This window comes from Taudactylus pleione, unplaced genomic scaffold (assembly GCF_031769625.1).
Source record: "Taudactylus pleione unplaced genomic scaffold, aTauple2 ptg000154l, whole genome shotgun sequence".
In the NCBI taxonomy this organism is placed as follows: domain Eukaryota; kingdom Metazoa; phylum Chordata; class Amphibia; order Anura; family Myobatrachidae; genus Taudactylus; species Taudactylus pleione.
Window position 1 is genome coordinate 25,506,699 of NW_028284556.1, and position 15,620 is coordinate 25,522,318.

General features: G+C 43.7%; 1 protein-coding gene across 1 annotated transcript; it reads right to left on the bottom strand.

Moving 5' to 3' along the window:
• Window positions 1-307: 307 nt before the first annotated feature.
• On the bottom strand, window positions 308-15,126 carry LOC148521957 (protein kinase C delta type-like). Its single transcript, XM_088474323.1, has 8 exons — window positions 14,733-15,126; window positions 5,073-5,173; window positions 4,061-4,231; window positions 3,776-3,867; window positions 2,909-2,971; window positions 2,561-2,699; window positions 1,848-2,120; window positions 308-586 (listed from the first exon to the last, which is right to left on the bottom strand). The coding sequence occupies exons 1-8, from the start codon at window positions 15,124-15,126 to the stop codon at window positions 308-310; spliced, it is 1,512 nt and encodes a 503-aa protein (XP_088330449.1).
• Window positions 15,127-15,620: the final 494 nt, after the last annotated feature.

A 15,620-nucleotide genomic window follows, 5' to 3' on the forward strand; every position in this document is an offset into this window, starting at 1 on the left:
ATTAAAATGCCAACAGAGATCTCATGAACAACCATGGCTGTGTATGAATCTAATAATTAAGACACTTTCATAGAGGAGCTGACTATAAAAACTCAAAGTTCAATATTATCACCAGCATCAATCAACTGATTTGCTGAGTGACAGACATGAGCCCTTAGATGTATAAGTCACCCTCTTAGAATTTACCTTCTTCATCCAGCGAGAAGTCTAAACTATTCCTGCTGGGAGGTGGTGACATAATCAGTAGAGCACATCCTCAGAGGTGACCTCAGAAGAATAGAAAAGAAAATGTGTTAAAATTATACTCTTAACTTATAAATAGAATATACACATACAATATAAACATGAATGCGAAAACCATCAGCTTAAAACCATCTCTTCGTTCCATAACCATCTTCCAGGTGTTAGGCCATCTCGCTCCATGCAGTTGGAAGGCTGGTGTTCTGGGGATGGTCCTCCAGTTGGAGCCCACATATGAGAACCCTCTAAACAGCTCCTGGTCCATTGAGCTCAGTGGTGTTATCTGAGCCTCTGCTGCTTCCATCTCCTCGATGTTACATCCTCTGGAGCTGTGTTCAATGGTGGGCTACAGGAAGAAGAGACAAATAAACATCCATGTACTCAAATCTGATTTCAAATTCATAAAAGCTAAAAGTGTTAGAAAAAAGTAAGATGTGACATGTATCTATGGATCCGCTGATAGCACAGACTAATGTAGTGTGGTTCTGCCTCTCTATAAAGGGTGCGGGGTGTGCGGTGCATATATTGTAGGCTGCAAAGTCTACTGGCGCCCAAACCATACCAGGGCCAAAACTAGGATTTTTCACACCCGCGGGAAGGCAGTAATTTGGCCCCTCCCCCCAAAAAAAACAACAAAGAAGAATTTTTTTTACGTGCAATGCATGTGCACTCCTGAAAAAGGTGTGTTGTTTCATGTATTACATTACGCCACACAGTAATGCCCACAACACATTATGCCACAGTAATGCCCCTTACACATTATGCCATAATAATGCCCTCTTACAAATTATGCCACAGTAATACCCTTTACACATTAACCCACCATAATGCACCTTACACATTTATATCCCCCTTCCTTCCCCGAAGCCTCTCACCTTGTTCCCAGGATTTGAAGCCTCTCACCATAAAATTTGGAGCTGCACGCCGCATTGGCAAGCTTGCTTTCCAGCTAAGGATTTGGGGCCACATGCCTGCATTGGCAGGCAACCGTCCACAGCCCTTGAGAGACAAACACCACCATCATTCTAATGTGACACCGGTCATGGGCCTATCAGAGCTTGCAGACCGGCAGCCGCTGCTGATTTGCAGCTGGTCCACGAGCTCTGATTGGCTCTCAATTGGCGCCACATGAGAATGATTGCAGCTCTGTGTCTCTGCAGGGCAGCGGGCGGCTGCCTGCCAGTCCCGGCGTGCAGCTCCAAACCCACACTAACAGCCAGGTACCTTAGGCCCCTGCTCAGCAGCCTGTTCTCAGTGCCCCCAAGACCAGCGTCAAGGGCAAGTGCCCCCCTAGTAGCTACCCTGACCATACACCCTGCACCCATGTTCAATACTTAGCTCTCCAGAGTTCCATGTTGGCAGTGGCTGGACTCAATATAATAATGTACATGAAATCACTTACTACATATGGGTGCAGTGTGATTGCAGTTATTTCACTAGCTAAATAAAGCAGGTAATGCCACAGTGATCACCATGTGGATAGGCTGAGCGATGTCCTCTCATCATAAAATGATAGTTGACCTTCATCTTTTTATTATATTTATAAATGACCCTTATTATCTTTAAAAGCATTAATTGTGCAAAACTGCTTTTTTTCCTATACTTACTGGGTCAGGGACATGTGGTGGTGGGAGTCTAAGGGCTTCCAGCGAGACCCAATCCATACGCTGGAACAAAGGATGCTGGCGGATGTTTCCGGTGACTCCCAAACGCCTGGATGGATTTTTACACAGAAGCTGCTTAATGATGTCTTTAGCCACAGCTTCTGCCTCGTGGAACCGTCTGGGATGGAAGCGACGGGTTCCGGTAATCATTTCATTAATGATGACACCAAATGAATACCAATCCACTCCAGCGTTGTACTCCTCTCCTGCCAGCATCTACCATAAGAGAGATATTATAGCACATTGTTACTCTATCATTATCTACTATATGCCATGTGTCTGTGTCTCATTGGCACTAGTTCTTTGCTATTATCATCCCACCTCTGTCAGTAGGTAACACTTTGGGCAGCATTCTATTAGCTGAGTCTTTGCCGCAAATTGCTTAAAGTGGCTAAAAACGTCACAACCGTGACTAGGAATGGTCATAATGTTTTATTTGTGTGTGGTGTAACCATTTTTTTCTCCATATGGAGTTTTTTCTATGTTTTAGAAAAGATTTTTACATTTTATGCCTAAAAGTGATGTATACACTGTATTTTGCAGTCAAAACAAATGGCAAAAAACATTGATTAATAATGTAATAAGTGTATGTGACATCTGCCAGGCGTAAGCCGGAGCATATGCTGCTGATAGTAATAATATATTATACCCCTCACCTCTGGTGCCATATATCCAGGGGTTCCAGCATAGGCTGTGGCTGTCTGGTCACCAAAGATGTTATCGATTGCCAGGCCGAAATCAGCAATTTTCAGATGACCAGACTCTGCCATCAGGATGTTATCTGGCTTTAGGTCTCTAAAAAGAAAGATTTATAATAAATGAGAACTGTTTTGTCTAGTGAGAAATATATACTGTACATGAATTACCAGTAGTATTACAGGAGTCACATTTTGCAGACAGCGCCACCTAGTGATTACAGTGATTTCAGTTCTTTAAGCGTAATAAGAAAGTGCACATCACTGTGACCTGATTATGTATGAAATTGGAATTATTAGTATAATTACCGATGGATGACACCCTTAGAGTGCAGGTGTTGTACACCACATGTGATCTCAGCTGCGTAGAATCTTAAAGAGAGGAAATGACTGTAACTTGTTGACATTAGAGAAAGGTAGAAAACCTGATATTCCCACTTACCCCCTCATGTCATAACACTGCCCCTGTCACATGACACCCTATTATCACTGACACATTCTCACAACTATGCCCCCACATGATCAGCACATTGACATATATGCAAGACATTCCATGATCTAATAGGCCATATGTTAGCAGGGCTATCAAGACAATGGTGGGACCAGGTGATATATAGGGGGTGTGGTCAAATCCCCCTGAAAAAAAATAGTGGAAAATACTATGTGCACCTGCAAAGGGGGGTGTTTATCCCCCTCGACAGCTGGCCCAGGCACCCTGCCAAGCCCCTCAAACAAGTCCAGGTCCCGGTAATTAGTATCTGCTCCCCCTTCTCTCTGTGCCCCTGCATGTTATTCTATCCATACTCACATTCCACATAAAGACTTAATTAAGGTGATCATTGAACATTTGCCATTCTCTGGAGAGGATGGCCCAGGTGTATGGGATGGGGGCATGTACATTAAAGTCTGCATTTTATTTAAGTCTAACTCATTTCAATGCAGATGTAATGCAGCTCAAAACTGAGTATTATTATCTTAAACAAGCTCTATTGATAAGGACAAGGTACCCCAGTAATGTTAGCTGCTGGGCCATCTAGCATCCCAGCTTTGGGTAAAGGTGTAGGGGTAGGAAATATTAAGGGGAATTTACAAAAGGTGTACAACCCTTATACTATCCCTATCTGTGCACACACTGTTACAGTTCATTTCAGTACATGTCTGTTTTGAGGTGCTTACGTTGTGCTGGTGATGTCCAAGCGGCCTTTCCTCTGCAGGAACTGGTATAAGTCCCCGCCACTCGCGTATTCCAGACCCAGAAATAGATGGTTCTGTTTCATTGGACACACACAATAGTCATATAATACAATTTATTAGGAGAACATGGCAACAACTCCAAGTGAGCGAACTGGCTCATAGTAACATTATTACCCAAGAAGAGATGAATCCTGTATATGTTAGATGTGTAAATATAAATAAAGAATCCCAACTAATGATCCTTGACTAATAAGAAATACACTGTACCGTGGTCTGGAAGGCAAGGTGACCATGGATGAGGAAGGCACTACCAGACGCAACCTCTAGCACCCTGCGCTCCACAAACACCAGCTCCGGGTCCTTCAATAGCAGATTTCTCTTCCTGATGACCTTCACTGCCAATCGCTGACCAGTCAGAGAGTCCTCAGCCAGCAGGACCTACAGGTGATAGAGGCATACACACACAATCATATTTCTACTTACATTTTATTACCTCCATACGCATCCAGGTAGCTCCATATCTTTAGAGGTTAGCGGTATATTGTATTTCCAGTGTCATTAAAGTAAAAAAAAATGTCATTTTTACATATTATTTGATTCTATAACAGAGTAGACTGTGGATGATATTTCTGTAAATGACAATAGTAATATGCAGTCAGCCAGCACAGGAGTAAGGCCTACCCGGCTACTTTCCTGGAATGAGAATCCAGAATATTCCCAGATTAATGATGTGACTGAGGGTAATAGTGCCATTAAGTCCTGCCCCCACTGCAGGGCCGGATTAAGGGGGGGGGGGGTGACGGGGTGGTTGTCCCTGGGCCCCACACACGGAGGGGCCCCTACACTTGATCAGTGTGACCCTGCCGAGAACAGGTGTCCAGTGACAGTGCCGCTGCATACAGCTCAAAGTGGCTCCCGAGTCTTCTTCTCACCGGCGCCACGTGACACATTACGTTCGTGACATCGATTGGAGGACCAGGCAGCAGCTCTGCCGGGAGGAGGTCACGCCCGCACGCCGTCACTCAGATAAGTCAGCGGCAGAGTCTTTGGGGGTAGGAGGGCAGGAGGCTTAGGGGGAAGCTCCATGTGGCTTGAAGGGGCCCCCGCAATTTAAGGGGCCCCCACAAGCCTTAATCTGGCCCTGCCACACTGCTTTATGGTGATGCTTAATGACGTACATGGAGTGACAATGATAATATATTCATGATGCCTCCTTTACTACAATGTCTGAGTCACACAGTTGTTACCTGAGTTATGTAACCACAGTCACATGACTTACCTTCCCAAAGCTGCCCTGGCCCAGTAGATGGCAGAAGGACAGCCTCTTGATGTATGTAGAGACTGTTTCTCCAGGAGCAGCTTCCTGAACACCACTTCCTCCTTAAAGGGATAAAAAAGTGAACAATGTAACATTTACTATTCAGAGTTAGGGCTCTATTTATTATCATTAGTTTTACTAAAATTAAGTGAAAAAGGGTGTTTTCACACCCTTTTCACAATATTTTAGTTTCACCTAAAGTTACTACAGGGAAATTGGAGTACAATTCGTAAAATTCTACTCCAACCCCTACGTATCACTTATTTTTAGTAATCAGATCGCATTTCCCATAATTGGAATGGGAAATGCGATTTTGTGTGCAAGTTACTAAAAATAAATTGTGAAAAATATACCTGGGGAGGCCCTGTGATAATAACGCCACCTGGAGGTGGCATTATCCAGGGTCTCCTCCGGTTACCGGACTCCTGCTCCACTCTAACATGCAGAGCAGAGCCCGGAGTCGGCCCCAGTGATCAGCTGTGTGGTGGGGTAATCATTTAGCAGTGGATGGGAACTGTTCATTTAATGATGAGGGATATTAATATAATAGTGGCATCTTGGCAATGTCTATTAATTTAAGGTGGGGATGAGGGTTATTTATTAAATATTGATGTTATTATGGGCTTTATAGGATGGAAGGTATATTTATTTATTGGGGATGGCTACATGGCATCAACAGTGGTTATGTTTATTATGTTGGTCTCAGAATGGGAGATGTGAAATGACTGAGCAGTGAGCGCTGTATACCGTGATCACTCGCACCGCCGGTATTCTGTGCTGACTGCCCCAAGTCCTGACAATGCGCTTGTGCTGCTGCGCAGTGTGTAACTTCCCGTATCCCCATACAACTGCATGCCTGAAAACTCTCTGTAACCCTGGTTGTCTCTAGAATATGTGTTATTTATTAATGGCAATGTGAAGGCACAATTGTCCCCTGTGGGCTATATTGCACTTTATACATTATATTGTGTAGGAATAATGTACTATAACTGTGAGGGAGGAGTGCTAGTCCCTTATTTTGCCAGGGGCCTTCATCATATAAACTCTAGGTGGGGTCAGGTAGGTATTTGAAGACCCCATAGCAAAAGTTTGAGAAGGCCCCTATGTAGCACCCAATGGCAGTGTATTACTGGCCTCCAGGGGTACAGGGGAAACCCCTGGTGGGCCCCACTGCCCAAGGGCCTACCCTCTTCTCTAGTGCTCAGGTTCCAGACTGTACACTTGAATTATTAATTATACATATGTTAAATTATACTGCACAGAACTATGATGTATTTTCTACAATGCATTGCTGTTATTAATCTTGTACATTATCTTGCATGCATTAGCAGTATTTACTATATAGATTATTCAAGGGACCCAGACCATGCACTCTTAATGGTTAGCCAAGTCTCTGTGGAGGCTGGCCACAACCCCAAATATGGGCCCCTATCACTGCATTCCCCCGGTGGGCCCTTCATGCTCCAGTCCGAGACTGCCCAATGGTAAAAAATATAACACATATAACTTTGACAAGGTAGATCAGCCCTCCTCAGCACTGGGTCCTAAAGCAGGTGTACCCCTTGCACCTATTGTAGTTAGTAGGGATTAGCACAAGATGAGAAGTCAAGGCTAAAGCAACATGCAGGGCTGGCACGAGGCATGTTCAACCATTGCAGTCAAACAGGGGCGCCACCCCATTGAGGGTGTACCCCTGCCAATCTTCCCGATTTTCAGCGGGACCGTCCCGTTTTTTGGGCACTGCCCTGCTGTTCCACCCGCGGGCCGAAGGGTCCCGCTGGTGGTCGGGAGGTTGGACACTCCCACCGCCGCAGCTGTGCCGGCCCCATAGAAAAGTAATGGACAATTCAGTGCAGGAAGAGGGCTGGGGGCAGCCCAGCTACTGAACGAGTGCTGGGCTTGCCCCCAGCCTGACGTTAAATGGGAGAAGTGCCATACAGGCACGTCCCCAATTAGTGTCACTTAGGGGGCATGGTCTATGATAATTAGGCCACGCCTCCTTTTTGGGCGCTCACAACTTCACCGAGCGCAGGGTGAGGGGCATCGTATTCCCTCTCCACACAGGGCGTGACACCTCCTCGAGCCGACCCTGGTAACATGCAATAGTATGTGGCGTTGCAGCAACTCAAGGGGGAGCATATTACAGTAAACAGACCTAAATACATAAAAAACGCTATAAAGTATTCCGTTATACCCCATGTATTTCATTAATGTAGAGGTCAGATTGTATGCTGTGCTCCATTTTGTTGTGGCTAAAGGGTATTGACATTTAAAATACTCCCTGGAACTACAATGAAACATCTTACAATGGAATTGTTTCCTCTATGAGTAACAAGTAGATATAGCTTATTAGGAGCATCTCCACATAATTGTGGGCTATGCAGGGATTGTGCATATGTGTAAATACACCTGTATATTCAGGAGGATCTCTTGCACCAGGGAAAGGGCTGACACAAGTGAGAACTGAAAATAATGACATCTATGACGCCAAGCGTACAGATTGTAGCAGTCCAGTCACAAGGATGCATACAACTCAGCGTGTGGGTGATATCTGTATTTAGGGCCTGATTCATTATAGATCGCTATTGTGATCGTAGCTGTGATAATGCATGCAGTTCTGCTGCAAAATATGCTAATGTTTGCAACCACTCAGCCAGCATAGAGACGCCCACTACCGCTTTCTCACATCCGTAATACCTCTCAGTCCTGCGTATAAATCGGTAACAATGAGTAACATCGGCCCCTCACACAGAATTACAGCAGGTCTGACCTATCAAATTTTGCAATCGATAGAGGTTTTTAGCATAATCATGGCCAAGGTTATGGGCCTACCCACCACATCCAGGTAACCTCTTTAGGGTAGGTCCCTAACATACTAGGGGTCAAATCCAGAGCGCAGGACACCCCCAAACTAGCCCAGCTAAGCCACCCTAGGGCACTGCCATAATAGGAAAAGTGAAGTGTAAAAGAAATAGTTAAGAGCAGCCACAGCTGCATATTATATATATATTCAGGGTGTGCAGTCCAGGAACCTTTCCTATATACTGAATCTTTCCTGTCTCAGGAATTGCAGGTTCCGTTGCATGCAGTGAGTACTCAGGCTGCATATGTCGTCACAGTAGCTAATGTATGCACACCCATGTAATGGCGTTCAAACGGACAGGCACACCTGGGTTTCTCTTACCACTCCCTCGTCACCACCCCCAAACACTGACATCCCATCACTCACTCTGCGATGGCTTTCTATCTGCGTGTGTAAATGCAATGCTAACCTTCACATGCGTACTGCGGTGCATACACATGCGCAGTATGCACCATTGACCGATATGCGTATGCAGTTGCAATTGCGATCCATGCTGTTTCAGGCCCTTAGTTCCATATATACAATGCTGGAGCTATTAAGGCCAACTCGCATTGCACTCTGCATTTAAAACCAGACACATGATCATTACCCAGTTGCATGCAGTCAGCTGTTATCATGCTTGTAATTAACCAGTTTATTTAAGGTGGTAAAAGATTATGGTTTTACAGATGCAGCAAAGTTTGTTGCAGCAAACAGAATGTATTATGCTATTTATTCATATAACCCGGGTTACTGACAGCTTAACTCAGACCCTCCAACGCATACTTGTCTACTCTCCCGGGACTCTCCCGATAATCGGGTGCTGCTCCTGGCACCCTGCAAGACTAGGCAAGTCCCCCGGAATGGCCTCCGGCACCTCGCAAACCCGCAAAAGTGGGCAGTCCGGGGGTGTGATGATGCGATTCGCGCTGAATCTCGTCATCGTAGCCCCGCCCCCTGCCTTATAATGCCAGTAATATTAGCATTCTAAAGCGTGGGGGTTGGGGCCACTATGATGCAATCGCGTTGCCACACCCCCGCTCCGCCTACCTGAACCGCCCCCACCCTCTCTGCTGGATGGACCTGGAAGCCCTCTCCCGAAGCCCCCTGCAGAAAAGTCGGTAAGTATGCTCCAAAGTGACCATTCCATTAGGAATAAAATGCTCTGCTCCTGGACTTCCCTCTTAATTTATGATTGCAGACACCTGTGCTGAAACACCTGTCTCATCAATTACCTAGTTCAGCACAGGTGACTGCAATCATACATTAGGTGGGACCCCAGGAGCAGAGCATTTTGTATCTAATGGAATAGGTCATGTTAACTATGATTCAAGATATCAGAGATTTAGTTGTGACAAACCATTTACTGCACTAAATCCTGCCCCATATGTAAATAACTGGATAAAACCACATACTCTTCAGTAGTAAACATATACCTATTGTAGTCAGCTGTAAGGTGCCCATGCAGGAGAGCACAATCTCTTTCTCATAGTAACTATGCCTGCTGCCCCTTTACATTAAGCATCCTATTTCCATAGCCATGTAACAGCACTGGGTGTGGTTATCATTATCTAGTCCCCTATGCCCGATATCCCCTATCAATGCATAATAAAAGGGAAATGCTGCATTTTCCATCTAGAAGGAGTAATCACCCCCTCCCTCGGACACATACAGGGGTATTCAATATGAAAGGTTAACTTCCCTGGCGAAGTTAACGTTTCATATCGGAGTTTTTTTCTGCGTGAAGGTATGTTGCGCGCTCCCGCTTATCCCCGTATTCAAAATAAAATTAACGAAAACGGGAAACTCCGAAGTTGGATTTGCGTAAAGTTGCGAATTTTTCCTTAAAATAATTGTAAGACCCCCCTAAAATTGTAAAAACATGGGGGAACACTATGGGTACCCCCGTTTTAGCCTTTAATTGAAAGTGGGGGATTTAAATAGCCGCAGCAGGTGTTTTTTTCCGACATTGAAGAAGTGATGCAGAAGAGCACTTACGTTATTTTTTTCATTTTTGTAAGTGGTCCCATCAAATTTGGGGTAAATGAAAATGGGTACTAGCATATTTTGATGTCCCTAAAGTAAGTTTTTAAAAATTCTGCATTTGTGCACCTGCCGCTATAAATCTATTCTAGAAAACACCTGCCGCATACTTGCAGAATAGCCCTGAACCTATTTCCCTATTGTTTAACAATTTTTTCCCATTTTTTTTTTGCACCCTAATTTTTAAATTATTTTTTTGGGGTGTCCCTATTTTTTGTTTTTTACTTTTTTTGACACAGTTCTTTTTTAAATGTCAATCTCAGGGGTGCAGGATATTTTTTTTAAGCCTGCACCCCTAAACCCCAATTCTGCACCTTTTTTCGACACCTATTCAATGGTGAAAAGTTATCACATATTTTTTATCAAAGACTTGTCAAAACTGCGATAGGTCTTTGAAATTGAATAGGGTGTAAAAGTAAAACCTGCGATAATGACTTCATCATTGCAATATTAACGCAAAAACGATGTTATCGCACCCATATTGAATACCCCTCATAGTGATTGCATTATGGCTGGTGGGGCAATTTAAGGCTAGGTGGGGCTAGGCAGCTGCAGAGGTGAAAGGACTGCAGATGAATAACATAGGGATAAATCACATACCTACAGTATAACCTAAGGCCATCAGGCTGAGGGGGAGGATATACAGATTGAGGGGACATGACAGCAGAAAAGAAGCTACAGAAGGTCACTAAGGGTATATCTTCAGTTGAGCCATGGGCAGGGCCGCCAACAGAAATCTTGGGGCCTGGTACACTGATATCTCTGGGGGCCCCCTCGACCCCCCTCGCCCACACATATCTCCCCTGCATTTGCCAAAACACGTGTTACAGCTATACATTGAACAGAGGTACCCCCATATATATATTAGCTATACACTGAACAGAGATACCCCCATACATATTACAGAGACAATCAGCCTTTGTCACCCCTGTATTGCCACATACTACTGCAAGTCATATGTTGTAGAAGTAACCACATTATCATCTATAACTTGCCCAGGACCCCACAATAGACAGATAGAAAGATAGATAGATAGATAGATAGATAGATAGATATAGGAGACAGATAGATAGATACAGTCAGGTGCATAAATATTGGGACATTGACAGAATTTTCATATTTTGGCCTCTATTCACCACCACAATGGCTTTGAAATGAAACAAACAAGATGTGCTTTAACTGCAGACTTTCAGATTTAATTTGAGGGTAATTACATCCAAATCAGGTGAACAGTGTAGGAATTACAACGGTTTCTATATGTGCCTCCCACTTTTTAAGGGGCCAAAAGTAATGGGACTATCAACTCAAAAGCTATTTCAAGGACAGGTGTGGGCTATTCCCTCGTTATTTCATTAACAATTAAGCAGGTAAAAGGTCTGGAGTTCACAAGAGTGTATATAGAGGGTTTACCACAAGATGTAAACCATTGGTGAGCCTCAAAAACAGGAAGACCAGATTAGAGTTTGCCAAACAACATCTAAAAAAGCCATTACAGTTCTGGAACAACATCCTATGGACAGATGAGACAAAGATCAACTTGTACCAGAGTGATGGGAAGAGAAGAGTATGGAGAAGGAAAGGAACTTCTCATGATCCAAAACATACCACCTCATCAGTGAAGCATGGTGGTGTTAGTATCATGGCGTGGGCATGTATGCCTGCCAATGGAACTGGTTCCCTTGTATTTATTGATGATGTGACTGCTGACAAAAGCAGCAGAATGAATTCTGAGTGTTTCGGGCAATATTATATGCTCATATTCAGTCAAATGCTTCAGAACTCATTGGACGGTGCTTCACAGTGCAGATGGACAATGACCCAAAGCATACTGCAAAAGCAACCAAAGAGTTTTTTAAGGCTAAAAAGTGGAATGTTATGCAATGGCCTGAATCCGAAGAACAATTTACTTGATAAAGACAAAACTGAAGCGAAAATGCCCCAAGAACAAGCAGGAACTGAAGACATTTGCAGTAGAGGTGGCAGAGCATCACCAGGGATGAAACCCAGCGTCTGGTGACGTCTATGCGTTCCAGACTTCAGGCTGTAATTGCCTGCAAAGGATTTGCAACAAAGTATTAAAAAGTAAAAGTTAGATTTAGGATTGTTTAGTTTGTCCCATTACTTTTGGCCCCTTAAAAGGTGGGAGGCACATATAGAAACCGTTGTAATTCCTACACCGTTCACCTGATTTGGATGTAATTACCCTCAAATTAAATCTGAAAGTCTGCAGTTATGCACCTGACTGTATGAGATAGATAGATAGATAGATAGATAGATAGATATGAGATAGATAGACCATTTTAAAGCCACCCTCTGCTTATACCCATTTTTTTATATTATATATATTTGGCAGTAGCAGCACAGCGTTTTTGTTTTAAATAATATCCCATAATATTCTACATGTAAATCCAATGCAAAACGAATTAAATTAATTGATTTTGCTTACCGCATCTCACTGTTAGTGCGTGTTTCAGTCAGCTGCTGCGCTGCCATTCAGTGACTGTCAGATGCTATGGACTGATTGGGACTGCCAGCCAGGGAAGGTCAGGTGTCATAGATAAGTGTCATAGATAGGATTCTGTAGTGTGGAGGAACTGGAGTGGAGGTGCTGCAGGGCTGCATATGGACAGTGCATATGGATTAGTTTTGCATTGGACACCATTACTGGGGGGATAGCTACTAGTGGGGGCACCATTACTGGGGGGGGGCTACTACTACTGGGGACATCATTACTGGGGGGTAGCCACTACTACTGGGGACACCATTACTTGGGGGGAGCTACTACTACTGAGGATACCATTACTGTGGGGGACTACTACTACTGGGGACACCATTACTGGGGGGGAGCTGCTACTGGGGGCACCATTACTGGGGGGGAGCTACTACTACTGGGATCACCATTACTGGGGGGGGAAGCTACTACTGGGGGCACCATTACTGGGTGGCTACTACTGGGGGCACTGCATCGGGAGGGTGAACCTCTACTGGGGACTACTACTGGGGGCACTATATAAGGGGCTTACTACTAGGGGACCACTACTGGGGGCACTAATTAGGGAGAACCACTACAGGGTGCCCTGTATAGGGGGATCGCTGCTGGGGGCCTGCATAAGGGGGACCACTACTGGGGGCACTGAATAAGGGGAACTAATAAGGGGCTGCATAAGGGGGACCACTACTGGGGCATTGCATACTGGGAGTACTGTATAAGGGGAACTAATGGGGGGGCTGCTTAAGGGGGACCACTACTGGGGGTACTGTAAAAGGGGCACTACTATGGGCCTGCATAAGATTGACCACAACTGGGGACATTGTATACTGGGGGTACTGTATAAGGGGCACTACTGGGGTTAAGGTGCATATGCAAAGGAATGGTCAGAGTTACGATAAAGGGGTGTGTCATGTTGACATGCCCCATTTTTAAGTGACCACGCCCATTTTTCTGCCAGTTGTAGCCTTCCCAGTGCTTCTCTGGCTTGAATACATACTGCTTACCTTCCCAACATGCTCCTCCATCTCCAAATTGGAGTTTCTATAGAGGAGTGTATAAAGAGGCGCAATATGAAAAAGCTCAGGGATGAGTTATATATAGATATATATATATATATGCATTTTTTTACAAATCTGTGTCATTATACTGCTGGGAACAGCTACAGGGACTGATTGTACAAGATCCCTCTATCCTGGTTGTTTTCAGGCTGAAAGAAGGATTTTTCTTCATATGACACTATTCTGAGATGACATTATATAAAATAAGCGTCTACACCTTTATTTAATGTTTTGATGCTTGATGAGTTGCAAAAATGTTAAAGAGCTGTAGGGAGCAATGGCTTCTGCTCTACAGTGTGATACTGTGTGAGCTGGTATTAATGGAGAAGATAATTGCGTTATCTTCTCTGGTAACACTTTGCTGTATATTGGGAATAGTACTGAAAAATGTGGTAACACTCATATCCGCATTGTTTAGTAGAAATGTGTTTGCTGAATGAAGCCCCAACTGTGATATTTTTAGGAAAAGCAACAGAGACACATTATCTGCGTAAAAAAAAAGACTAAAAACAGACAGTCCCAGGTAGTCCCTTGAACAGCAAAGTAAATTTTTTTTATTTATTAATGCATATGTTTATCCATATAAATTAAGGTTGTTTATTGATTAATGCACATTTCATCACAGTAGTTCTTTTTCATAGAATATATGAAACTGTTTTTCTTTATATACTACACTTAAGCAAATTCTCGTGGGAATTACCACAACCCCACTAATGGCAGTATATCACCTCACTAGTGGTTGGCCTTACCCCTAAGTGGGACCCATGCTCACATTCCCTTTAGGGGCAGTAGATGTAGTCTTGGACCATGCTAACTTGAGCAAGCAGTTAGAGACCCAAGAGATGGAAAATAACAGATAAAGAAGACTTTTAGCCAAATTAAACACATATTTCTAATTATATTCATAATTTCAGCTGCAAATCCTAATATTGTTATACTGCATGTGATGGCCATAAATGATTACCTCAGATAATATTGAATAATTACTTCATAAAGGTTATCATATTTACCACCAGGCAAAAGGTACATAATTTGTCGGATATGTGATTCTCATAGGAAATGGGTGTGGTAATTGTGGATAATGGGAGTGGTCTAAACTGTCCAGATTGTTTTTGTTGTTTTCTTGTAAGGTTTGTGTTATTCCAAGTCTACTGGTTGTCATGTCTTATATATTGATACGGCCATACCTGCTCGTTCCTGTCTCCTTCTAGAGTCACCAAAGCGAATGACCTCCCCAGATGTTTTCCTTCTCTTCCTGTCTGCAATCATTCCACTGTCTATGCCAATTTCTTCTATCTGATCCTCTCTCTTCCTCCTCTTATCACTCTTTTGGCTGGTATAATCCATAGAAAAAAATTCATGGCTCCCATCATCAGAGCTGTTTTCCACATGCAGGCACTTCTTCCTTCCTTTCGTGCGAGACTCGGTGGAAATCCTCTTTCTGGCCTTCTTGATCGCCCAAGACTCCTCCAAACTGTCAGATATCTTTCTTTTCTTCAAAGCCATCATCTTCTTTCTTCTCTTGTAAATAGAAAACTCCTCATCCTCTGAGCTCCTGGCTTCCTCCAGATGTGACGCCATCCTGCCAACAGTCCAACTGTCTCTGGCTCCCAACTGCCACTCAGAGTTTTGAAAGTAAACAGCAGCTGGTGATCATGTGACAGCAGCATGGCAGCTGATGATGGCACCAGCTATGCTTTACCAGACAGCCCATCACCATAGATGATGCCCATCTCATGTAGCTACATTGTAGCTGATACTGTTACTTCTCCTATTACAATCAATTGATGCTGACAAATGTTTGAAGTTACAAATCAGGGTAATTAAAAAAAACATTAATTCATATACATTTTTGAGCTTGGAAGAGGGCCTCTATGGCATCACTGACAAATCTCCTTGCTGGACTGACGCAGATGGTGTATCGCTTGTATCTTTTATCATGGATGCTGTTTCATGCTGATTAACTATAGAAGGCTAGCTTGTATAGTAAGGAATTTAACCTTTCAGACCTAGAAATTGAATAAATTATAGAGGCTTAAGTAGAAATATGTATCAGCAACAGCATGACGCACAGT